The 26,322-nt window shown below is 37.5% G+C and overlaps 1 protein-coding gene across 2 annotated transcripts in view; it reads right to left on the reverse strand.

The window, feature by feature from the left end:
* Positions 1 to 5,445: 5,445 nt before the first annotated feature.
* The window catches only part of agxt2 (alanine--glyoxylate aminotransferase 2), a 41,890-nt gene continuing 21,013 nt past the window's right edge, over positions 5,446 to 26,322 (reverse strand). The window contains exons 3-13 of one of the 2 annotated variants that reach the window (XM_039750516.1): positions 23,296 to 23,419; positions 21,420 to 21,514; positions 20,174 to 20,267; positions 18,035 to 18,128; positions 16,432 to 16,532; positions 15,192 to 15,284; positions 13,638 to 13,770; positions 11,682 to 11,770; positions 10,800 to 10,949; positions 9,916 to 10,014; positions 5,446 to 5,988 (exon numbers count right to left, since the gene is read on the reverse strand). In XM_039750516.1, the coding sequence (XP_039606450.1) occupies positions 5,887 to 5,988; positions 9,916 to 10,014; positions 10,800 to 10,949; positions 11,682 to 11,770; positions 13,638 to 13,770; positions 15,192 to 15,284; positions 16,432 to 16,532; positions 18,035 to 18,128; positions 20,174 to 20,267; positions 21,420 to 21,514; positions 23,296 to 23,419 (1,174 nt within the window). In that variant the 3' untranslated portion in view covers positions 5,446 to 5,886. The remainder of the gene's footprint in view (positions 5,989 to 9,915; positions 10,015 to 10,799; positions 10,950 to 11,681; positions 11,771 to 13,637; positions 13,771 to 15,191; positions 15,285 to 16,431; positions 16,533 to 18,034; positions 18,129 to 20,173; positions 20,268 to 21,419; positions 21,515 to 23,295; positions 23,420 to 26,322) is intronic. The other variant, XM_039750515.1, reaches the window with a different exon arrangement.

Raw genomic sequence — 26,322 nt, forward strand, 5'->3', positions numbered from 1 at the left:
CCTGATAACCAGTTTCCCATGCTTGCAATGCTCTGGTGAAATCTTTCATTATGTTCACCACCAGGATTACCAGGTAAGAAGTCTAAATCTGAATGCAGAAAATGCATCTTTAGTGCCATGTGTGGCACTTCATGTTCTTGTATGCTTACAGCACGTTGTCAGCCAGCCGGATGTAGTTTGGTGCTCTGTAGCTGTAACACATCCTTCAATTTGGTGTTCATGTGATTTCCTTCAGCCCTGCTAGTAGATCTTCAAACCGCTTGTCATTAGACCAACAAGAATGCCATCCTTAATCTTGGCATCAGTTACTTGTGGAAACATATTAAAATCCTTCACTTATTTATCGCTTTCAGTTTTCATCAGTCTAAATATTTTATGAGGTATAAATATCTTTTTTTTAATTTTTTATTTTATTTGAATGACAACTGGTTTATGTGACACACTTTTTTGCCCTAAAATCAAGTACTTGTAAAGCAGCCAGCTCTTTTTAACGTAATGTGGCTCTTCAGTGTGGCTGTCCAGTTTGCAAATAAAACATTTTGGGGTATTCCTAATGGCAGTGCCACTACTTTTAGATGATCACAGATGCTGCAGTTGTAGTTCTAATGTATACGCATAATCATGAGAAGAAATTACAAACATAGGTGCCTCCGATAAAACAGGACATTACAGGAAAGTTTAAAGCAGGCCAAAATCCATGATACACCCAAAAGTGTTCACAAACCAAAATCTCCCTTGTCCAGTGATATGTTTGTGACTGCATGTCCATGCCTTTTGAACCGTAATACAGTTGTTTTCTGAGTTAGCATATGTCTCCTCAATCATAAAGTATTATTTATGTGTCTGCTGCCGTGAAGCCCCACGTTCACAGACTGTTGGGTAAACACGTAGTACGTCTCATGGACTTGTGTTTAACTCAGTTGGTAAGCTTACGTGAGTTTTACCTGCAAAGCTTCTATTTTAATTTTTTTCTTCCGTGATGTTCCAACACTTGAACCCCTCATATCTTCTTTTCAATTTTCTAAAAGTATCAACTCCAGGTTCCAGCTTTTTTTTTTTTAATATTAGTATATGTAGATAACTGTAAATCAACTCAATGAAAGGATTTGTAGGTTCCAAAACAAAACCTGAGAATTATCCCATGCACTTTGAAGCAAGTGAGCCATTGCTAGTGTCTGGTCCTGGTGAAAAGCTACTGACACTCATTTCTTTCATGCCACCTGAGATCCAAAAGGTAGAGTCGAGGTGTTCAGTAATCATAACCAGTAGTTTGAGGTCAATTGCCATAAACTGGCGAGCAGCTGAGAGAAGTTACTAAGAAGCATGTGTGCCTGTCTGGTTTTGTCAAGCTACAGTATAGTCTTACTAAATCACCATTTACTAAAGTCGCTGCCATTGGTTCTCCAGTTTTTAATCCATATTTTCAAATGGGCTTAAGTCCAGTTCAGGGGCACTGGGAGCGGAAGACTATATCGAAGGCTTGGAGCCCAGGATGAATGTTCGCCTCAAGGCCCACTCACACGCGCCCGGCTCTTACACAAAACCAATTCACTGAACGCACGTAAGGCCTGAAAGTTGGATCTGTAAGGTGACTGAACCTGCCATTACTCCACCATGTCAGTACGTGAGAAGTAGATAAAGGTTTTTGTGGTTTTTTTTTAATTTCTGTTTTGGGCTGTGACCGCAGGGGTTTGGTTGCAAGGTTGGTCCTAGGTTTGGGGTTGGTTAGGGCTGTAATGGCTGTAGGTTTTTGTTTCAACCCGAACTAGGAGTCAGTTTTTGCCATTGAAGCACTTACTGTGCAAGCAGCTGTTTTATACTTTGTTTTAGTGGTCTCGCTTAAGTTTCTCCACCCTTAATTGCCTATTTTAATCTTCAATAGCTACATTCATTGTTTTTAATGGCCCCTTATTAGCAATGAGACACTAATGTCAAAGGTACCAGCCATACCATTTACACCTGTGGCAAATTCATCGTGAACAATCTGATCTAATAAAATATTGAGAAAAGAGTGAAGGACGCTGAGAATCACTCATCTGCTTCAGGCTTCAAGTTATTTGGACGTAATTCTTGTAAAGGAAAAATCAATGAGATAAGAATGACCTGACATGGCAGAATAAAAAGACAAACAAGCCCCAAAGTTAAAGAAGATCTGTGACTGGCAGCGGTTGGTTTCTAATTAAGCAATGAGGTTGGAACAAAAACCTGCAGCCCTTTAGGTACAGCAAGGGGGGAAAAAAATCAGTTTTTTTATAATCACCAAGATTGCCCCTTGACACACAGGATTAAATTATTCACTGTTTCCAATAAATAGGCACGAAACAGGGGTGTGCAGATGTTTTTCCTTTCCAGAAACAATAAAGCATATATTAATGGAGAACACTGCTTATAAGGAGCAAAGATTGCATCTTTTTGAAAAATGGAAAGCTATGGGACAGGATGTTATAACAATAGAAAGAATACTAGGACAGTGTTGGCAATTTAGTGTCTCAAAATGCGTATTTGAATTTTTAAGTAGCGCGAGACCTTTTGATATTTTTCCTGAATCTCTGCTCCACACTCCAGCTCAGTAATGCACCATTTATGTTGGTCTTCCAACTGCCATCAAAACCCACAAGAAGAAGAAGAAGCCCTCCAGGCAGACCCCGATTTAGCCTGCTGACAAATAAAACATCACTAAGGGTCATTTGGGGTCTTTAGCGCCTCTTACTTTTTCATGCAGTTGCCAAGTACTACTGTGGTAAATGGAGCTCATCTTCCAGTTGGGTAGAGGGTGCAGTGACTAAATGATTATAGCGATCAGTGAAGGGGGGTCGCAAAATAAAAGTTATATCTGCTGATTTTATTCTGTACTATGTACTACATCTTGGCGAATGTTTCCCATGTTGCCTTAAACTCCTGAGGCCTCGTTTACAAAACTTGCTTACGTACCAAATGCAACTCAAAATGGCCGTACATGGCTTTCTACACAAAGGTCCGGATTTATAAAAGAAACCTTGATGGGACAACGTGAGTATATTTACAACAATTCTGGTCCCTTCGTTTTCAACCTTTTGGGGGAACTGGGAAATGACAACACCTTTGAGTAGGGAAATGGAGTAAACCAGTATACAACTTGCACCTGTAATAATTCATATCAGTGAGGCGCTGCTATGATGTGACAAACATCACACCTCAACAGTGCTGACCATGATGCATTGTGTCTCAATGGCCTGGGACAACCCATCTTTAACTTATTTTGAAGCAAAGCAACTTTTGCTAGTATGAGCAATGCTGCACGTCCTCTCACTGACACACTAACACTGAGGATTTTCAGCCAATGAATTATTCAGCAGACGTGTGTAAGGAAACACGACTGGGACTCCTTAATACGAAGGCCGGGTTTATACTTCACGTGACGAGACACGTGCTCCAGCAGACGCTCCTGCTAGGCAAACGTTTTACAGTTTATACTTGCGTGCTTTCTTTATGTAAATCTGGAGGAATCCACCAGGTGGCAGTGCGAGATATCACGGTGAGAACAGGTTCAGCTTCGCTGTGTTGTGAATTGCCTGCAACACCCATTAAATTCCGATGACACCACAATATCTTTGAAAAGGATGTTTAACGATTAAATCCATCAATCCAGGGATGAGTCCGTTCCAGCTAGCATTGTGCACGAGGCAGAAACAAACCCTGGACGGGGCATGAGCTCATCGCAAGGTGAATACAAGCACTCACACACACTCGCGTCATTTTAGCAGCACCAAATCTGCAGATCTTTGGAAGGAAACCGGAGCTCACTGTGGAAACCCAGCAGGAAAAAATAAACCCTAGGCAGGGAACACCAGTGACGTGACTCCCTGTGAGACCGTAGCACTACCGATCCACCACCGTGTCACCTCCATGTGTGCAATTATTAACAGTGTTCATTATTTAAACAAAATTAATGATTTATCTGTAAAATGTAACATACATATTTCAATGCATTTCATCATGAAAGTGATATCAAGTATACTGTAAATCTAAGGATTCTAAATGTGCAGAGAGTTGGAATATCATAAATGTAATGTGTTCTGTGTGCTGATCTATTGCTGTTTGCCGCTGCTGTCAGGTCAGGAGGAAACCCCAGGAAAAAAAGATGGCACAGAAGACGGTATGTGAGACTTTTAAAATGTATCGTGTCATTGCGATCGGGAATATGCAACACTTGAATATAAAAGCATCACAAATGCATCTGTATGTCGGCATTTTGCTTCACCACATCGAGCCATTCATCAGACATCGAAGCGCACGCATCGATCCCGTAGGATCCGCATAGCGGATTTCTGTCACAGTTGTTGTGGTGTCATATATTAGATGCAAATTGAAAAAAAAATCTTAACATTTTGCATTTTACATTATACTTTTTATGTTTGCTTTTTCCATGCCTCATTTATGAGACTGCACTTTTTAATACGTTAGTTATATGCTGCTGTGGTCAACCAATCAGCACAAGTCATCACCTGAGCCCCACCCACGATAGTTCCTGGTTGAAGCAAAGAGTACCTACCCAGAGCAGGGACTAAATAAAGAGCACCAGGAGCTCCAAATGGTCTGAGTTCCTGCAATGGGAACGCTACAGTTTCTAAAAAGTCCCTGGTTCCTAAAAAAAAAAAAAAAAAAGTCCCTGCCGTGCTAAAGCGCCTAATAATGCTTATGTTTCCTTTCATTTGCTTTTTGTGGTGTTATCTGTACCGACATCCCCTGCATTCAACACTTTGAGGGGACCCTCTTCATGCATAGCTTGAACACACAGCAGAAAAAAAAAATTGAAACAAAAAGTACTCCAGGAGACTAAAAACCAATTCTACCCTAACAGGTAATCCTCATTGTTTTGTAAAATATCTGAACTTGCACCCTACTGCAGTAATGGCCAGAATGAAATAATCTGAATTTCTGCATCTGCTGTTCCTCATTTTGAACATCCTACTGTTTAATGACATGATGTAGATCAATGGTTCCCAAACTTGATCCTGGGGTCCCACTGTGGCTGCAGGTTTTTGCTCCAACCAACTTCCGTTTTTCATTGGACTCTTAGCCTAATTAAGTGAGTCATTATTTGCCAGTTACCGTGTTTTGGAGTCAATGCAGAAATTACAAACTAAGTTTGGTAGATTTTTATTAAAATGTAATAAGCAGTTATACATGGGAATATGTAGTTTTTTAAAGTCATTATCAGTATTTTCAAGCTAATTTTCATTCTGCTTTTCTAGGTGTTCTGGTTATTTAACTGATTATTTACTACTTAGTAAGTTTGATACGGAAGTCGTTGCTGCTTTCATCATCATGTGCTGGTTGTTGTCACTATTAGGGTTAAATGAACTACACAGGAAAAGGGGAAAATAATAGGAAAACAACAAAAGAGTTCAGCATTTATAGCTTTAGAAAAAAATAGAAATATTTCTAAATGTCTTATAAATATAAAAACCATATTGTGTTTTTCTGAATGCAGAATAAACGGGAAGAGTAAAAAAGACCAGCTAATTAAATGAGATCAGTTCTTATCGATTATTATCATCAATTGTGAATCTGATCGGAACAAAAACCTGCATCCACAGTGGGTCCCCAGGATCGAGTTTGGGAATCACTGATGTAAATCCTTAAGAAATTTTTAAAAAATTGCATTTTTAATATTGCTGGCTATATCCTTACTCTCTTTAAATATGTACTGCTTTTGTGTTACAATGTATCATTAGTTTATTTGTTTAACAAAATACAAAACGTTATAGGGAGAGCAAAGTGACTAGTTCAGCATTTACAAAGAGATGATTTTTTGTGTCATCAGGGGCTAATTTAATTTAATCACACAAACATAAATTTTCACCCACAGTAATGAATGTTCTTATATGTCAAACTGATAAACTCTTATTGTCTCTTCTCGTGACTTTTTAATGCCAGCTCAAAGACCGCAAGAGCAAAATCTGCATCTGCTTTGGTAACACAAAGTGGAGGCTTCATCCGGAATGTCTATATAACGAGGAATAAAAAACAAAAAAACAAAACAGATTGTTTAATATATTTCTGTATTTCACCTTACTTACAGTACTACTAGTTTGCTTCTGATACTTCTATTTACTGTCATATGAAAAAGTTTGGGAACCCCTCGTAATTCTTTGGAGTTTTGTTTCTCATTGGCTGAGCTTTCAAAGTAGCAACTTCCTTTTAATATATGACATGCCTTATGGAAACAGTAGGATTTCAGCAGTGACATTAAGTTTATTGGATTAACAGAAAATATGCAATATGCATCATAACAAAATTAGACAGGTGCATACATTTGGGCACCCCAACACAGATATTACATCAATACTTAGCTGTGCCTCATTTTGCAAATATAACAGCCTCTAGATGCCTCCTATAGCCCTTTGGATTCTGAATGGAGGTGTTTTTGACCATTCTTCCATACAAAATCTCTCCATTTCAGTTAAATTTGATGGCTGTCGAGCATGGACAGCCTACTTCAAATCATCCCTTAGATTTTCGATGATGATCAAGTCAGGGGACCGTGACGGCCATTCCAGAACATTGCACTTCTCCCTCTGCATGAATGCCTTTGTAGATTTTGAACTGTGTTTTGGGTCATTGTCTTGTTGGAATATCCAACCCCTGCGTAACTTCAACTTTGTGACTGATGCTTGAACATTATCCTGAAGAATTTGTTGATATTGGGTTGAATTCATCCGATCCTTGACTTTAACAAGGCCCCAGTCCCTGAACTAGCCACACAGCCCCACAGCATGATGGAACCTCCACCAAATTTGACAGTAGGTAGTCTGTGTTTTTCTTGGAATGTGGTGTTCTTCTTCCGCCATGCAAAGCGCTTTTTCTTAAAACCAAATAACTCAATTCTTGTCTCATCAGTCCAAAACACTTTGTTCCAAAATGAATCTGGCTTGTCTAAATGAACATTTGCATGCAACAAGCGACTCTGTTTGTGGCACGAGTGCAGAAAGGGCTTCTTTCTCATCACCCTGCCATACAGATGTTCATTGTGCAAATTGCGCTGAATTGTAGAACGATGTACAGATACACCATCTGCACCAAGATGTTCTTGCAGGTCTTTGGAGGTGATATGTGGGTTGTCTATAACCATTCTCACAATCCTGCGCATATGCCGCTCCTGTATTTTTCTTGGCCTGCCAGACCTGTGTTTAACAGCAACTGTGCCTGTGGCCTTCCATTTCCTGATTACATTCCTTACTGTTGAAACTGACAGTTTAAACCTCTGAGATAGCTTTTTGTAGCCTTCCCTTAAACCATGATACTTAACAATCTTTGTTTTCAGATCTTTTGAGAGTTGCTTTGAGGATCCCATGCTGTCTGTCACTCTTCAGAGGAGAGTCAAAGGGAAGGAAACACAACTTGCAATTGACCACCTTAAATACCTTTGACCACTCGTGATTGGACAGACTTGTCTATGGAGTTCAAGTCTTAATGAGCTAATCCAACCAATTTGGTGTTGCAAGTTATCAGTATTGAGCAGTGACAGGCATTCAAATCAGCAAAATTACAAGGGGACCCACATTTTTGCACAGCCAGTTTTTCACATTTGATTTAATTTCCTACAACTAAATACTGCTTCACTAAAAATCTTTGTTCGGAAAACACCCCAGTACTCAGATGTTCCTAGGAAATGAAAGACATACCACTGTTATCTTTTTTGTTGAAAGAACAGTAAATTATTATTTAGGATGAGAGGGGTTTCCAAACTTTTTCATATGACTGTAACATATGAGGCATGTTAGAAAATGGATACGTAGATGGATATTTCTCTAACAGCCTCTCATTAAGAAAGGTAAAGTTAAAAATACAAAAGAGCCACACAGACAAAAACAAGATTGAAAAAACAATTCATTGCAATTCCCAATTGATAACTGACATAAAATTTAAGAAATATTTGAAACAAGAACTCAGGGACATGGTAGGAAAAGGCAGATTTTGCACAAATATTATCCAGTTTTTTTCATGCACGCCAGACACATGGAATAAATGACCGAGTACTGCAGTGGAGAGTAGGGCATTAGAAACTTTCACATCTCAACTTGATGTTACTTTGGGCAATCAGGGAAAAAGGTGGACCAGCTTGTTGGGCTGAGTGGCCTGATCTTGTCACAGATTTTCTGATGTTCTGATTTCTTCTTGGCAGACAAGTGGTAAACTGCCAAACACATAAAGTGTTTGATAAACTGGAACTACAAACACCACCAGCACAAAATGCGTAATAAACCATTTAACCTGCAGTGTATTATTATAGTCAGACTAGTTCTTGTGTAGATATTTTTTTATTGCGTAATACATACATACATACCTTCACTTTACATTCTTAGCTAACTTTCTGGGGTAAAGTGTTGGTAACTTTGATCTAAATTGTTTTAAATGAAATAAGCTCCGATGTTTAGGGCTGTGTGGCCATGTGTTTTGCACTTGCTAATCTTAAGAGTTAAACATTCAGAAACTTTTTTTCCTTCCTTGATTTTGCAATGTCAGCTTTTAGCTACTGTCAGGCACGGGCAATTAGGTGGTGCTACACAGGTAAGCACTACCACCCCAGGGCCAAAATGGGGCACACTTGTTGATACAATCTCTCTTTCCATTCACATTTCACAGGGAAAGAGGTGGTTAATTTGATGGCTACCACTGACTGAGATGGAACGCTCAGAAGCACACCTTTCTTTTTTTGTTTTCAGCAGCCTTGCGTGCTATTCATTTTGACCAATTTTCCCACATTTCTTTGTCCCGCTGCTTCCCCAACACTCCTTTTGGCTCACGGTTGCTGTTATCACAGTGCACATTTCAGAGCTGACTTGTATGTGCTACTACCTGTAAGTAAAGCAAAAGTGGGTGTCCAGGGTTACCTATTAAAGAATCTGAGCAGCCCCAATTTATGAGGGCTCACAGTGCACCTTGTTGAAGGTCATTCAAGCTACCGCCTAATCATGTCTGTCTGAAGGGGTGGAAAGTAAGCACATGGATGTTTTTTATATAAGCTTTGTAATTCTTCTACAGAAAAAGTAGAGCAAATTCCGTATTGTATATTATTAATTTGCACTTAGATTAGGAAGCTGACAGTTTTTAAAAGGTTTTCTTTTTCTAAGGTTATTTGATTTTGCACAAACATAAAGTTTTTCTTGACTGGATGTTTTCTTGACTGGATGTTTTTTTGGACAATCTATGCTAATTGGCCGGACCAGCTTGTTTGACTGAATGGCCTTTTCTCATCACAATTTTTCTCATGTTCTGGTTACTCATGCTCATACCTCTTACCAGTATGCCAATATGTACCATTCTGCGGCTTATGTTTCAGTCTCTGAATAAACATGTATAATTCTTGACAAAGAGAAAACCCCAGTTTATAATATGCACAAGTGAGGTCAGACAATGTATATATATATATATATATATATATATATATATATATATATATATATATAGTGTCACAGATGTCCGGGGACACTGCCCAGCCGGGATGCCTGGGTAGTCCCCGACTTGGACAATGTTACTCCTCGGCCACGAAAGGGCAGCCGGCCAGGGCTATTTGGGGGCCACAGGGACGGAGCTGGGACGCTCTTTATGAGAGGACGTGGCCACCTGGGGCTCATCCGGGTCATAATAAAAGGGGCCGCCTCCTTCCAGCAGAAGAGCCAGAGTTGGGAGGAAGGAGACGAAGCTTGTGAGGAGGAGGAAGGAGGTCAAGAGAGAAAGAGAAAGAAGATGAAGACAGTGGAGAGAGTTGGTGTGAGAACATTGTGGTGCAGTGAAAAAAGAAATAAAAGAAGTGTGTTTTGGATATCCTGGTGTCGGTCTGTCTGTGTCTGGGGGTACGCTTTCCACAATATATATAAAAAAAAATAGTCACAATTCCCCTACTAGTGGATTATGTCATCAACAACATACCTGTCCATGGACCCCTCCTTTTCCAAGCAGAAGACCCATGTCCTTGCAATCTTCAAAGATCTGGTTCATTTCAACATCTGGCAGAGGTTTTCGGGTAACCTGAATGATAAAAAAAAAAAAAAAGAAATTCATTACATTACCAAACCAAAATAACCTGGAGAATATTCATTAATCTGGAGCCACATCTCTGATCTTTTACTGAAAGGACAATTTGTCAAATAAAATCAGAGATTGTATGGTATCCTGCAATACAAGGGAAGTAATGCTTTGCTTCATTTTTTGTCTTTCCGGTGCCATTGTTTTTCCAGTGTTTTGTCAAGCCATTCCTGTTAATCCGGCATACAGTACATTAGGGTGAGCCTAAGGAGTATGGACTATCTGTCCAGGACACCACAGCTTGTGAGGTTGAAGGATTGTGCCTCTGATGTGGATGCGAGTACACCTCGGCCTATAAATATAACACCAGATCATCTCACTTGCACTAATGGGACCAAGTATAGGAGTCGGGTAGAGAACTTTATTTCTTGGTGCAAAGAAAATAGTCTACAACTCAACATCATCAAAACCAAGAAACTAGCTATTGACTTTTTCTGCATTGAACAGCCTCTACGACAAGTCACCATTCAGGGAGTCGTGAATTTACTGACACGCTGTTTGAGCAGCGGTGGGGTTCAGGAAACTATATGAGGCTGATGTGTGGTCCTCTAAGAGTGAAGGTGTCCTGCGGGGAGGTTACCAATAAACTCTTCTCTCTTCTTCTTCTAATTGTATCTGTACCAACCAGTGGGACAATGACACAGGTTAGGACAGCGAGTCTAGCGATTGCTCTGTACTCAGGTTTTATGTATGCAGTGGTATATTACATATTATGGTTGTTAACTCACCTTATCTTTCACCATTTCAACTCCAATTAGCAGTCCCTTACCACGGACATCTCCAATAATCTCAAATTTGCTTTGCAGTTTTGCAAGTCCCGTCAGCAAATACGCCCCAACTTCTGTGCTGTTTTGTGCTAGCTTATCCTCTAAAAGGGCCTAAAATGCAATACAAATATTACAGTCCTCAGAATGGCGTTTCACTGGGTAAATCACAGCTGTTGTTTTAGGTTTATAAAGTGCTACAGCTTCTGAATATTTTCTTTACTAACCAGATACATTGTTCCCTTTTTTATCCTCTAGGTTAGATGGGCTACCTGCTTTACAGTTATGGCATGCAAATTTAGAAACACCTTCCAGTGTGCAATCTAATGAAAACAGACCATATATCAAAATATTAAAAAGGGAAAGTTATATGTGATTTACATGTTACAATTTAGCTATTAATGTTTTGCAAATTGGACCATTAACAGCAGACAAGTTGCAATGAACGGATTAACCATTTAAGACCTATTTAGACAGAAACCTAAAAGAGCAGGTCCAATAGATAAAACATCAGTCCATTTATGAAACTTGTTGAACAGAATTTGATTAATTAATTGGATTAAAAAGCATAGAAAAAACACACAGTATATGATCATTTAAAAAAGATAAAAAGAAACTAAATATAAAAGTAAATGAGACATGATTATCATCCAGCTGTGATAAAAAAAACCACTGCCATTAAAATGGCTGTTATTACACTTGACTAAAATATTAAACTTTCAACTCAAGTTCAATAATACACCTCAAGAAATGAGGTTTACTTTTAATTTGTATTTGAACAACGTATATATATTTAACTGGTGCTTGGTAAGTAACTTTAACAGAATACAATAAACTTTTACTCACATCAATCACTGCTGAGCCAGCTGCACAACCAATCGGATTTCCACCAAATGTATTAAAATGTAAAGCTCTAGTTAACGTGTCAGCAATGTCTACAGGAGGAAAGGAAAGAGTAGCAATGGATAAGTGAAAATCCTTGAACTAACAGCTTGCAACTTTCAATTTTATTCTTCTTTGTTACCCTCTACAATTTCAGTAAGTAGCCCCATTAGCAACTCCCCCACATATGCACACTTTCTCTATTCAGTACTGAGAACGTGCTATTCCTCTAGAGATCCATGCCAACTGTTCTGCCTGAAAGGTTTAGAAGATTATGAATGAATACAATCGGCCAGGAGAAGAATCTTAGTCAAAACTCAAAAAACAGCTCAGTATCCATAAGACACTACATCTTTCACCAGAGCCAAGACAAAAACTGAAAAACGTAGTCAAAGTGGAATGCTAAAGTTTGCTACAATCAGAATTCAAAAAGAAACATGTAGCTATCCCTTTAATCACAGACAATAAAGAGCCATTCGGACTAGTATTTAAAGTGTGTCTATAACGTCTGAAATCACGTCGAAAGACCTGCCTTTTATAAAATTCCTCTGGATATAGATCTACACTTGTGGCTTTCCCACTATGTATGACATGTATAGCTTCTTGAGCCTCAGAGAGCATCAATGGTTTGTCCAGCAACTTTATACAGTTTTGTCAAGCTGACCATTTTTATTTTAGTGAAAAATTCATTATCTTTTTAAACTCGGATGTGTATAAAGAGTTGCTGAATGTCTTAAATACAATATTAATTCCTTCATGTTCACTAGCTTTGGCTCCAAAGGGACCACATTCTTAACTTTCTGTGTACCTACCTCCCTCTTGGCCAGAGATACCTTGCCAACTTTTTACATTTTTGGCAAAGAGTTCACAGTTATATTCTCGCTCCTCATAGCAAAACCAAACATATTGTACATGAAGAGGCCCTCGGATATGAAAACTATCAATATAAATTCTTCTCAATACAAATTACATTTAAAAAAAAAATAGATTTTTAAAGTTTGTACTTTTTCACTACTACGCAGGCAGAGTCGCGGGGGACAACTAATAATTACTAAAACTGAAACTAACAGATATAAAAATAAAATAGAAATGTCTTTGTGAAATAAAAACTAAATTAAAAATACACGATGAAGGAAAACTAAAACTAAACTGAATTTCCAAGTAAGGTCAGAAAAAGTATAGAAATAAAAACTAACATAAAAAAGCAAAACTATAATAACCTTGCTGTGTATTTGTTGAGTTAAAATCCTGCTTGCCCTTCTTCCATACTTATAGTAAAAAATTGTGTAACAACAAAATTATCTGCTCTGTTTCTCTTGTGGAAAAAATATGAAAACCTATTTGTAACAACAGCTGTGTGTTGTAGAGTGGATGTTTTAAGCGATGTTACATATACGTAATCAGTCTTGGATGTTTTGGTAATTAGTTTGGATGCCTTTCTAGTTTGTAATTTATTTTTAAGCAAAACAATTGAAATGATTTGTCCTCTCAAATACTGTGTTTTGCACAGTGTACCTTTACATATCTTTGGAGAAATGGAAATCTTTATGGAAATATCAATTGGTGTGGAAGTTCATTTAATTGAATCTTAATCCTATGGTGTTAATGGACGAGTCATAGTAATAATAGTAATAGCGTAATAGTGTGTGAGTATTTGTATTTTTATTTTTGTATTTGTATTTTTTCACTGATCATGTTTTTCCATTTCATATCTTCAACTCAGACAGCAAAAAGTCTGTTAACTTTAACTCACTATATATATAAAAATGATATTCAAAAAATATAAATTTTTGTAACTCAGCATCACCATGTGAAAATAGAAATGAACAAAAATATAAATAAGTTAAAAAAGTAAAACCAATTTCAAAGTCTTATGTCTGTAGAGGATATGAAGAAATTTCGAACAGTCTGGCAACTCACCTCTGGAAGTTATCACAGCTCCCATTGGAAAGCCATTTGCAATGCCCTTTGCCATGGTAACAATGTCAGGGACCACGTCATGAGCTTTAAAAGCCCAAATGTCTTTACCTGTTCGACCAAATCCAGTCTGAACCTAAGCACAGTTAAAGTTTTCATTAAATTGTCTTTATTTTATTGAAAGTATATCCATAATTAACAGATCATACTTAATAAACCATGTTCAATTGACTTCAACATTCTAGTAATATTAATTGTTCAAAGAAGAAAGCAATAACTGAAATGAACTCTATTACTAAAAACATACTATATATGAAGTGTTATTTGTATATTTAGGAAATATTATAATTGCATTATTCTGACTAAAATAAAATAATGCTTTGTACATTTTGCAAGTAACAGGGATTTGAATCAGCAACCTTCCAGACACCCGCGCAGATCTTTAGCCTCAGAGCCACCAGTAGTTAAGGCTGAGAAAAAAAATTTTTCATCTCATGTATTTTTGGAGAAAGGTCATTAAGTTTCTAATAGAATGGTACCCAATAATGAGCAAACAGTATCAAAAATATCAATGAAAAATATCACATTACTCTTGTTTAATAATCCACACGTGAAGGCATCCAGTCATATGCTCACAGCATGGAAAATGCATGTATTTTTACTAAAAAATCTGTAAGTAAAACACTTTAGCTTTACATGTGTCTCAGTACAAACTACACAATTTTGATATCACACAAAGTACAATGTTAGCTAATGAATACACAGTTACTGGTCTATACTCCTGACTAATGAGAGAGGAGCAGGAGGCGCTTCAGTTCTGATGCTTGTCCACATGTGTGAGTTTTCCATTCTTGTTCATGAGATCTTTATCTAGAAGTGTTTTATGTAACAATATGTTAGTAAAAATAAAAGTGTTTGGGACAGTGTGAACATATGACTGGTTGATTTTGCATGTAGATTATGTGATACGAGTAGTGTGAGATTTTATCATGGATGGTTTCATATTGTTTGAGGTTGTCCTGCACTGGCCACCTACTGTTCCCACTAACTTTCTAATGTCCTTTCTGCATGAAAACATGAGGTTCACAAAACTTCTTGGCCATCACTACAAAGCACATGGGGTAACTAACATGTAAATATATAATTGTCTTCAGGTGGAGCATTCCTTTAAAAATCTTTCTCTGCCACTACTACAAACAAGATGGGGTATGTAAGAAATAAATAAAAAACACTTTTGGGTGGAGTATTACTGTAAGCAAGAAAAAATAAGGACTGCTTTACTATAGAATGAGATTAATTAATATGTTGTGCCTAAACCGATACAAGTACCATGTTAAAATCATCTTTTCTTGACATTTTGAACATAATAGAGTCAGAATCTCAGCTTAACTTGATAAGTAATTTTTGACCCCATCACCAAACTTCCTTTTACATGGAAGTAAAACGTAATACTGTACATTGTGAATTGTCATTTATTTTAAGAGAATTATTTAGGTATTCTTAAATATGTATTGTTCCCTGGATACATTTTACTCCAGTTATTTGTTGTTGTCTTACCTCATCTGCAATGCACACTCCCCCTCTTTCTCTGATCATTTTGAAAGCTTCTTTTAAATATCCTTTTGGGTACTGCACAACACCTCCAACTCCCTTCAAAATTAGGAGAACGAACGCGTTACAACACCACACGACCAAAACAATCACATAAAACTGCCAATGGCGAAGTGCCAAAGGGATCTGAATAAAATGGAGGATTTATACGTTAGGAGCCACAGTTTATTGTGGTATGTCAAAATACTGTTAATTTACTTAGCATTAGTCAATTTAATTTAATTCTTTCCAAAATATTCCTCTACAGTTCACTACCATTTCAGGAATCATTTTTTAAAATAAAATGCAAATTTTAATTGTGCTAATTAATCACTTACTGCGATATGTGACAATACAGTAAATATATAATAACAACATGAAGTATAAATAATTAAATGTGCCACAAAATAAACATTTTATTAACTTATTTCTTTACGTATTTACATACTCTTTTGTTTATTTTTTATTTCAACGGCACCTCATAAACATAAAACAAACCCTGAAATGAAGTTGAGAGGACGGGTTCTAGCAAGTACTGTAATAAGTACAATAATAAAAACAAAAAGCAACAAAAACTATACTTTTTGATATATTTAATTATTTATATTCATATTTCATCTTATTATTTATTAATTGGAACATTTTACAGTAGATTTATTTATGTGCGTCTATTTATTTATATAATTTTGGCCAAAATAATCCTCCATAGTCAATAAGTAACCACTCCACAAATTAGTATGTGCTAAATATGAACACTATTGAGATCTTCATACTAAAGGATGGTTCTGGCAATAAATTTGAAGAAAAAAAAAAATAGATTTTCAATTGCCATTTTAAATATCTGTTAAAAAAATTAATGTATGAAACTGGTGTGGAAAAGCAGAATGTGGTTACATGAATAAATGTCAAACTTTCAGCTAATATATTATATATTATTAGCTGTGTAAGCTCGTGCTGGCTCCTAGAAACCTTCAATCAAGCACATCGGTTGTGTATTAGCGGCTCTTCATTGGTTTTGTTTTGCCAATGTGCTTGCCTCGCTTGTGTATTAGTGGCGATGGTTTCACTTTGGCAACACAGTTACTTTCTTTGAGCTTCAAGCTGTGGCGTTGCACTTACTGGCTGCCCCACACCTCCGGGCCTGACATACAGACACACACACTTCAACATATAGATGTTTATGTATAAGATATGCCAAAGTTCTCACCTGTATAGGTTCTGCAAAAAATCCAGCAACACTCTTTGACATGCTGGTATCCAGGGTGTCTTTCAGCTGTTCTAGATACATGTCCTTTGCATGGCAAGAACCTGTTTATAATTGAATATTATTGATAGAATGCACTTTCAGTGGAAAAAAAAAAGAAATAAAGCGCACAAAGTGCACACTTTAGCTTTCAAATGATGTAACTTCTACTTTTTATTGTGCCTAAAAAGCTCAAATATGTTTAGAGTAGCAAATCAAAGCCAATGTGTTATGTAAAATATACCAATATGACTTAAAAGCTCAAGCAGTAACAGCATTATAAATGCAGAGAATGCTATTTAAAGCAGTACACAGCAGAAGAGTAGATAAAATAAAATGTTTTTAGGAGCTTTGAGACTGGAGTGGTACTGTTTGAAAGAAGTGGCAGCACAAAGTCCTGGAGTGTGAATGATGCAGCTACTTCAAGAATGGGCCATCCTCTCAAAAAGCATTCAGCAAATGGATATTATGTAGGGATAAACAGACTTTTGTTTAAACTGGTCAGTGGAAACTAAAACAACTTAGTAAAACAGGGGTGCAAAGACAGGCATACTGAAAAACAAAACTCATCTGTCACAGACTTGGTAGCCAATGATCCAACTGATGTTTCATTTTCTTTAATGAGAAAGAACACAGTGAAAATGCAGCAGAATGAGAAACACACACACACACACACCATAAGACTAGAAATAGCTGCATATTCCTGCTGATTCATGTTTATGTGATATGGTGAAAGCTCTAAAAATCTATAGGGCCCACGAGTCAAGTGAAAACAACTATGACTGATGGCTGCAGTTAAAGTTTCGTGGTGTGAAAATGTTTTCATGGCACCATTGGGCTAAATTCAAATGCCATAGGATATCAGGAGATCACTGCCAATCAGGTGCATGACTTCAAGGCAGCAGTATACTCATTTGCCTTGTCAGCATGATGGTGCACCATCTCACCAAACTGGTGTAGTTATGAAATGTATTTAAAACAGAACAAAAAATCCATCTTAATGCAGTGGATTACTTAGTCACTAGATCTCAATCCAGTTTTGCACACTTGTGGTGAGATCACACAAGTTATTCAGAGTAGAGATTCACTACCACCTAATTTGCAGCAGCATTACCTTTGCTGGACTTTCAATACCTCATTAGGTTTGTAATAGGGTTAGAAATAACCAGATATGAATTCTGGATGTTCTGTATGCAAGTTAGAGAAAAACTTGCTATCCTCTATAGTAGGTCATAAACAATAATGACAGGTTTTTTGATACACGAGTGTGTAACAGTGTAATATTGTGCATGGCAAACTAAATTTCCAACCTTGGACTTCAAGAAGCAGATGACTAACTTTTTAAATACTGCTGAATGTTTGAATGTTTTTGTGAATTTTTTTCCTTATGTATTTGCTTTGATTTTGCTGCAGCCAAGTAGACATTTTTGTGCATTTTCTTATACAAATTACTTAAAAATGTTAAATCTTAAAACTGTAAACATAATTTAAGGAACAGCTGAGATGCATAAAGTGCCATTTGAAAAGGCAAATACTCTGTATTCTGTATTACTGTCAGTTTACAAACCTGAAGTGCAACTGCATTTGCGGTCAGCTTGAATAAGACAATCTCGACAGTGACTTCCTCCCCAGATCCCACTGTAAACATCTGGACACATTGTCTGAACAGTGCAATGAAAGAGAAAAGTACATTTAGTGAGTCAAAACTTCAGGAATCGGGTGACACTCAATTTGTAAATGGTTTGCTCATTAACAATAACAATCAACATTATTACAATTTGGTTCTTTTGTATGTTAACTTTTTAACTAATATTCCCCATGCATCACATAATATGTAATAATCCATGCATTATAATAATATAATACTTCTATCCAACTAGCTTACTATTTAATATTTTGTGACATTAGTTTTCTAAGTAAACTTTTCAGCTGCTGTCCCTGAGCAATTTGTGAAACACTGAAATAGCATGTTTTCTTTCCTCTCATGTTAAGCTAACATAACTCCCTCCTGCATGTTAAGCTAACTGGTGACTGTAAACTGGCTCAGTGTGTGTGTGTGTGTGTGTGTGCGTATATGTACACTACCAGCCAAATGTTTTAGAATACCTGTTTTTTTCAGTTTTAATGTCTTAATGTTTCATGAAACTGAAGCATAGAACAAATAAACAATGGCAAACAGAAAAAAGTAAAGGAATCGTTAAGTGTACAAAATTGTATTCAAATTTTTGGTTCCTCAAAGTAGTCACCTTTTGATGATATAACAGCCAAACACACGCATGGCATTTTATCTACAAGGGAGATCAAATAAGAAAGAACTTCTCCACACTGCTGCAGAGGTTCCTACAAATGTGTTGCACTTGTAGGTTCCTTCCCTTTTGTCAAGTTCATCCCAAACTAACTCAATGGAGTTTAAGTGTGAGGACTGTGCTGGCCATTCCATGTTTTGAAATGTACCTGCTTATTCTTTTCTTTTAATGTACTGTAGTTCTGACATAGACTGGAGGTATGTTTTTGATCATTATCTTGCTATAGGATGAAATCCTCACCTACTAGATGCAGATTAGAATGTATTTTGTGGTGCTGCAAAACGCTGTGGTAACCCTTTTGATTCAGGATGCCAGCCACCTTGTACATGTCACCAACTCTGCCTTCAGCAAAACAACCCCAGACCATCACACTTCCCTCTCCATGTTTGACCAACCCACAAAGCTGGTAAACTTCTGGATCTTATTCTCTCATGAAACTGCACACTCACAAACAAGACTGAAACTATGTACATCTAACTACATATAGTTCTTCCTGCTCCTTCCCTTTCCTTCCACTACCATTCCTCCGACTTGTCCTTTCACCCTCACCACTGCTCCCCCTGTCCTGCACATTTCTCTTCCCCAGACACCTCTGCTCTCCCTCATCCTGACCACTTTTCCTCTCTTGACACCAACCAATGCTGCCACTGACACTCTATGCTCAACTATGTTCTCTTGCCTTGATGCTATGTGTCCACTCTCCTCTAGGCCTCCACCTGAAAGACCCCCTTTACCATGGCTCTCTGAAGCTCTACAGAGTCTACGGACTGAGTAAAGGGACAGCTGAAAGGAAATGGAGAAAGTCAAAAGCCCTCATTCTCAAAGTGTTGAGATCCAACAGCTGCAGTCATTAAGTTTGACCTCATCTCCAACAAGAGGCCAAGTAATGTGGTGCTGGTTATTAACTGTATTTTTTCTTTTTTACTATGTATGAAGAGAACTTTGTATGAAAAAACTATATATGAAGATAACCGTTAAATTCCTGTGCCAGATGTTATACTGTTGAATTGCTGAATGTTCAATAAAATGACAAATAAACTGTGTGCCTGTGAAATGTTCTGACTTGCTCTCTTGAATGAAACAAAGGTGACCCACCTAGAAAAGTAGCTCTCTAATACACTCCAATAATTAATGCTTCCTCTTCTGCTGGCACACACTCTTTTCTTTTAGTTGCTAAACCCCTCAGCTGTACCAACAATCACTTTATCAGGCCATTTCAAGGTTCTTAATAGCTAACATTCACATATTTGGGATGTAGGAGGACACCCAAATACCCAAAGAAAAAACAGATAGAATTGGGAAAAATGTACAAACTCCATAGAGGCAGTAACCAGGGCTCTTTAACTGTTAAGCACCATCACATTATTAACAAAATACATGACTTCCAATGTTCAAGTTACCTGATGGCAGCCTAATCCAGTGGCAACAGGGAACCTATAGCTTCCCACTCTTGTCAAACCTACAGAGTGTGGACTTCCTCCATGGTATGCACCTCTGTGGCAAAAAAAAGGCTGTTATTTAACAGAAGTCTAAAGCATTAGATCCCAGACTGTGGCATCCATATGCAAAAAAGTGCATCCTATTCACCCCTATGGGGTATCTTAAATCATTGTAATTTTTTTGTGATTGTGAATGTTACAGTTGTTAAATTTTGCCTGTTCAAGTTTTAGAGGCTTTACGTAAAATTCACACACAGACTGTTACATGAGAAAAGGCATACAGTATTCTGTAATTCATCTCAGGAGCTGGTGCAGCACATATGCCAAGAGTTAATTCACATTATTCACACTGACATTTTCTGTCTTAAGAAGAAAAAAAAAAAACAATCAAAACACCCAGCAATAGAAATAGTAGTAGAAAATAGCATAAAAAAATATTAAAAGGGTATGTAAAAAAGAAATATTGAAATATCATCAAATGTAGGAAAGTATTGTTTAAATTTAAGTACAGAGTTTCACTGCTGTTTGTCACAGGTGGACAGGAAAACACGACCCCAAGCACTGCTGCCAGAAGTGTGTGTACTGGCTACATGGGCGCACACAAACACACTCTTAAACCTGCCATCTCCATCCAATTACATCTGAAGCCAGTGGAAAACCTATGGAAACTGTACTGGAGAAGGAATTTGTATTTCTTTATTTGACTGTTGTGAGCAGTTTGATGTTTATATCATTTAACTTCTTCTTAAGTCAGCACATTGCAAGAGTTAGAGAGAAGAATTACAAAACTGAAGGGTTATAATTGTTTTATTTAAATGATGTAGTATTTATTTAAAAATGTCAGTCAGTCATTTCCAGCCAGCCCACCGCAGGGCACACACACACACACACCCCCCAAGCACACACTAGGGACAAATTAGGATTGCCAATGCATGTCTTTTGGACTGTGGGAGGAAACTGGAGCATCCGCAGGAAACCCACACAGACATGGGGAGAACATTCAAACTCCACGCAGGAAGGACCAGGGAAGCGAACCCAGGTCTCTTTACTGCGCCACCATGCCGCCCATTTAAAAAAGTTTAGAATTAAATAAAACATATACACAGATTTACACTCAATATACATGAAATAGATCTAATTTCACTTACTGGTGACAGTTAAATTAAAATATATGAAATGCAAACTCTCTATTGCATCTAATGATTACCTGAAGGTGATGATGTCAAAGTTCCCAGTATAAAGTCTTGCTAGAAGCATGGCCAGGTCATTAGCCTCAGAGCCACTGTTTGTCAAGTAAACAGACTAAAAAAAGCAGGTTAAATGGTACTCTTACATGAAATGTTAACACAAGCATTGTATTATTTGCTGCAAAATTCTGTCAGTTTAAATATGGTTGTTTTAACATTACCGGTATTTGAAAGATACTAAACTATACAACACTTGAACTCTGTGCAGAGTATTGTCAGCTATAGTATTAATGCCTCTTGGCTCTGTGTCTTAATTTTTTAGGCAGTACACTGTACATATTAAACCTTCCGTTTCTTAAGATTTTAGTATCATACATATATTGGATATCAGATATGATTAGATGAATCAGATTCTTGGGATTTGTGCAAGGGCAGCTAGAGACAAATTTTATTTTACTGCATCATCCCCTCTACACTAAATATTTCAGATTGATGGTGAATGACAAACTGAACATAACCGATTAAACAAGAATCATGCTATTTTTAGTTCTTTAAAATATCTGAGTAATTACATAATATGGCCCAATAGCAAGTATGCATTTTGTAATAATAATAATAATAATAATTCTTTACATTTATATAGTGATTTTCTAGCTACTCAAACCACTTTACATAGATAGAGGGGAACCAATTCAATGACCACCAATGTGTAGCACCCACCTGGATGATGTAATGGCAGCCATTATTCCCCACATTAGCTATTAGGTGGTCAAGGGGTGAGAGATAGTCAATTAGAGACAGTGGATGATTAGGGGCCAAGAATGGAAACGTCCATGATGGGCAATTTAGTAAGGACTTTGGGATAATCCTCCCTCTTTTCGAAAGATGCTCAGGGATCTTTAATGACCACAGAGGGTCAAGATCTTGCTGCTTTTTAAATCTCATCTGAAGGATGGCACCATATTTACAGCATACTATCCCTATCATTGCACTGAGGCTACAGTAGTGTGGTAAGGCAACAGAAAATTGATACAGGCAATTAAAAAGAAAAGTCATTATTAATGCAAATAGGTAATGGTGACCTACAGGAATGGAAATCTGACAAGATTTTAGAGGACATCCTACAGCAAAAACACTCAGAGACAATTAAGAAGGTAATAAATATATCATAGGAATAAAATCAAGAGATATTAATCTTAATCTCCATACTGTTTTGCTCATTTCTGTAATATTTGTTCAATTCCATATCCCTCCCTTGTGTATTTTATATCCATCCATGGTCCACTCGGCATATATTTTGAGTTTGGGGATTGTTCAAAATTCCCACAATCGAAAAGCTTAATCATATTCCAAAGACAATATTCTAGCATATACTGTAATTGCACATTTGTTTGATTTATTACAGTTGAATTGCTTTTCCATTAATCTTTCTATGCCCCTACAATTACAACTTTCATGGGCACATTCTACAAAAAAAAACAAAAAAAAAAACAGAATTTTGGAGGAGTTCTCCAGTCATCAGGGTGAGTTCCTCACTTTAAGTATAGCCTCTGCAGGTTGCCTCCTTACTCTCGTACCACACACATAGCTGTGCTAACTTAAAATTCCTTTTCCTACCAAGTAACCAGTAATACAAAAAGATCTTGGTATGTTCCACAAATACAATATCTGTGAATACATCTCCACTACTATTTAAAATGTGTGGAGTTTCTGAAATTCAATATGCATTTGATCTGGTGCAGATGGGGTAGATCTCAGTTCTGAATTATTAATTATATCATCTCAATAAATCAGATCACTTAACTAAATGAGGTACTGGATAGTTCTGGAACTAGCAAGGCTTTCAAGAGGATGAGAGTTTGCAACAAAATGTATATCCCCTTGAAAAGAATTTACCTTTAGTGGTTCTGGAAAAAGTGCTGCAAGTTTTTCACAGTATTCATGAAGTGGATTGTGGAGATAGATATTTGTTGTATGCCACAGTCGTTCCATCTGTTTCTTTGCAGCTGCGTTAACTCTCCTATAAAATGGAAAGAAAAAATTATAAACTATAAGCTAATAATTTTATAACCTATTTCTGTTTATTATGATGGTAAAAAAATAACATTTGCTATTACTTCATATATATAGCCACATAACTCTTTTAATTCAAGTTATATAGTAATATGAAAAAGGACATTCTTTCATGGTGTTACATGTTATGACAAAAATAAAAATGATCAAGTTCTCACTATGTCCTAAAATTTGTCAAATCTTACATCAGATGACAAATGCTGACTGATGTTTTTGTTTTTTAAATAATATCAAACATACATTGCACTTTTAATTTAAGTCTCTCTTTTTGGAACAACATCAAAGTAGTCATACCAGAACAGTTCATTTTTAAAGTCAGTCTCTTACATCATAAAGCTGACACTCTATACACAAAGGTACACAATTTCACATTTTTGAATAATAGTTAAAAATAAATTACTGATAACTGATTGGGAATGGCAAAGGGTCTTCTTCCTTCAACACCGGGATTGTGCATGCCTTTTGGGCATTCCAACTTTAAGAAGTCAGAGACTGACTTTAGACAGACAGATCTTTATTTGTTCCCAGGAGGTAATTTGGATTTTTACAGAAGCTCTTTAAATAGGTAGATAAGTAAGTAAATAAATAAATACACACACTTTGGTCTGAATATACCCTAGGGTGGCTATAAAGCAAGAACAATAAAAAGAAAGAAACTTCTGACTTGGCTTTCACAGTCCCAGATAAGCATTATGCACACAAACTGCTTTTGGGATATTGAAGCCTCTGCTATAGTGGGTCCATGACGAAACAGCTGATCAATTTTTAAATAAGTAACTAATTAAATAGCTGGCTTGATTTTCGTTCAGTGTGCGTGCTATGGGAGGATAGTGTTTTGATTCAAACGGAGCATGTCTGCACGTGAGGTTGTGTTCTGTCTGAATTGTTTCGTGATTGAGGCGCTGCACCCATGGAGGCATTTAAGACAGAGCCGACACAAAGAAAAGGGAGGATCGAAAGGAAGACAAAGAATGGAAGTTGCAAGAGAGAAAGGAAAGAGAACAGAAAATAAATTAAAGGTAGCGAAGGTTAAAGGACAGAAGAGAAACAAGCAGAAAGACAGGACAGAGAGCCGGTGGAAGAGCAAGCAAGAGAAAAGGCAGACAGCCGGGAAGGGGAGCCCCTTGAGGAGAGCATGTGGGTGACACTCGGGGATGCTGAACTGGATCACTCAGGGAGCTGGAGTGATCGGGGTGTGAGCAACTCTCCGCGGAACTCCAGGAGGGCAGCGGGAGTCAGAGAGGCTTGGGTTGGGAGCCTTACTGTGAGCCACGGACAGTAAGGACCCGAGTCTGAGTCCGGATGAGGAGTCCTGCTGGTAAGCCATGGAACTGCAGGGTCCCAGGCCAGTTTAAAGAAGGTTGTCCATGCCCGACAGCTTGGTGTCTTCTCCTCCGGCAAGGTCCTGTCAGGATAGGGAGGAGACGCCAGGATAGAGTAGTTGCACCAGTGTTCAGATATTTTTTAAAAGGATATTTTTCTGCTTGAGTATTCTTAACCTTATTTTAGTGGATTTACTTATTGAGATCTTTAATCTCCACTGGATATTGTTTTTATGGATTATTTATTGAAGACTCACTGCACTGTTTTGAACACTTTGAGTTTTAATAAAAGTACTGCTCATTTTCACACCTACCCCTTTCTTTGTGTGTTGTGTCCTCATCCCCTGACTCAACCCTCGGGTACGTTACAGATGGTGGTGGTTCCAAGAGGTTACCCGGAAGGACCCGGTAGTGTGGGGACAACCCGCACCATCATAGAGCTGCAGTAGTGTCTCTTAACACACTTCTGCTGAAAAATTAATTGCCTGAAAGTCCCCAGCGTTAGTGTGTGAGAGTGAGGATGTGCATCATTGTTCATAATGACACTCAGTTTTGTTTTAGTTCTCTCCTCCGGGGGTCAAGGGTGTGTTCTATAATTGTGATTGCCCTTTTAATTAGATTTTTGATTTGGTGGGCATCTCTTGAAGTGATGTTACCACCCCAGCCCCATACAGCATAGAAAATCGCACTGGTCATCAGAGAGTTATAGAAGATATGAAGGATGTCACTTACACATTAAAGAAATGCAGTCTCTTAACGAAAAAGAGCCTGCTTTGCCCTTTCTCATATAGTTCCTCTGTGCTCCAAGACCAGGCCAACCAGTCATTAATGTGGAACCCCAAGTACCTATAGGAGTGGACCACACCTACATCCACTCTTTGAATAGTGACTGGAAATAGAGGTGTTTTGGTGCAGCTCAGTCAATAACTAGTTCCTTGGTTTTGCTGATGATGATCTAGACAATTCTCTTTGCACCAAGAAGCAAACTTTGTCACCTGACTCCTATACTCTGCCACATCCCCCTTATTGATACACTCTATAAGTGCAGAATCATCTGAGAATTTCAGCAAGTGACATGACCTTGTGCTATATTTGTAGTCAGACGTATGAAGAGTGAAGAGAAAAGGAGACAAGGCTGTTCTTTGTGGTGCTCCAAGCAAGCTATTTGTTGAAAAATGAATGACTGCACTGGAGTGACAAACTTAATGTTGTTCCAAAAGTAACAGAAGCCTGACATCATCATATCAACACCCTTATTTCTTTTTAATCAGTTAATTAGTTAGTTGGTTGAATGGAGATATCTACTTACCCTACTGTGCATATTTGGTTTTGGTGACAATATACCTACATCAATTACACTGCTTTATAGTAGTAGTCCAGAAGTTTTAGTCTGGATAAACAACACAAATTCTAATTATTTCAAATTAGAATGTGAAACCAGACCAGATTCCTACTGAACCGCTAGCTATTCATTTCAAGATATTCAGATAAAAAAGGGATTGTATAGTGAAGGGCTTGAACTGAATAT

Source organism: Polypterus senegalus, chromosome 4, assembly GCF_016835505.1.
Source record: "Polypterus senegalus isolate Bchr_013 chromosome 4, ASM1683550v1, whole genome shotgun sequence".
Classification (NCBI taxonomy): domain Eukaryota; kingdom Metazoa; phylum Chordata; class Cladistia; order Polypteriformes; family Polypteridae; genus Polypterus; species Polypterus senegalus.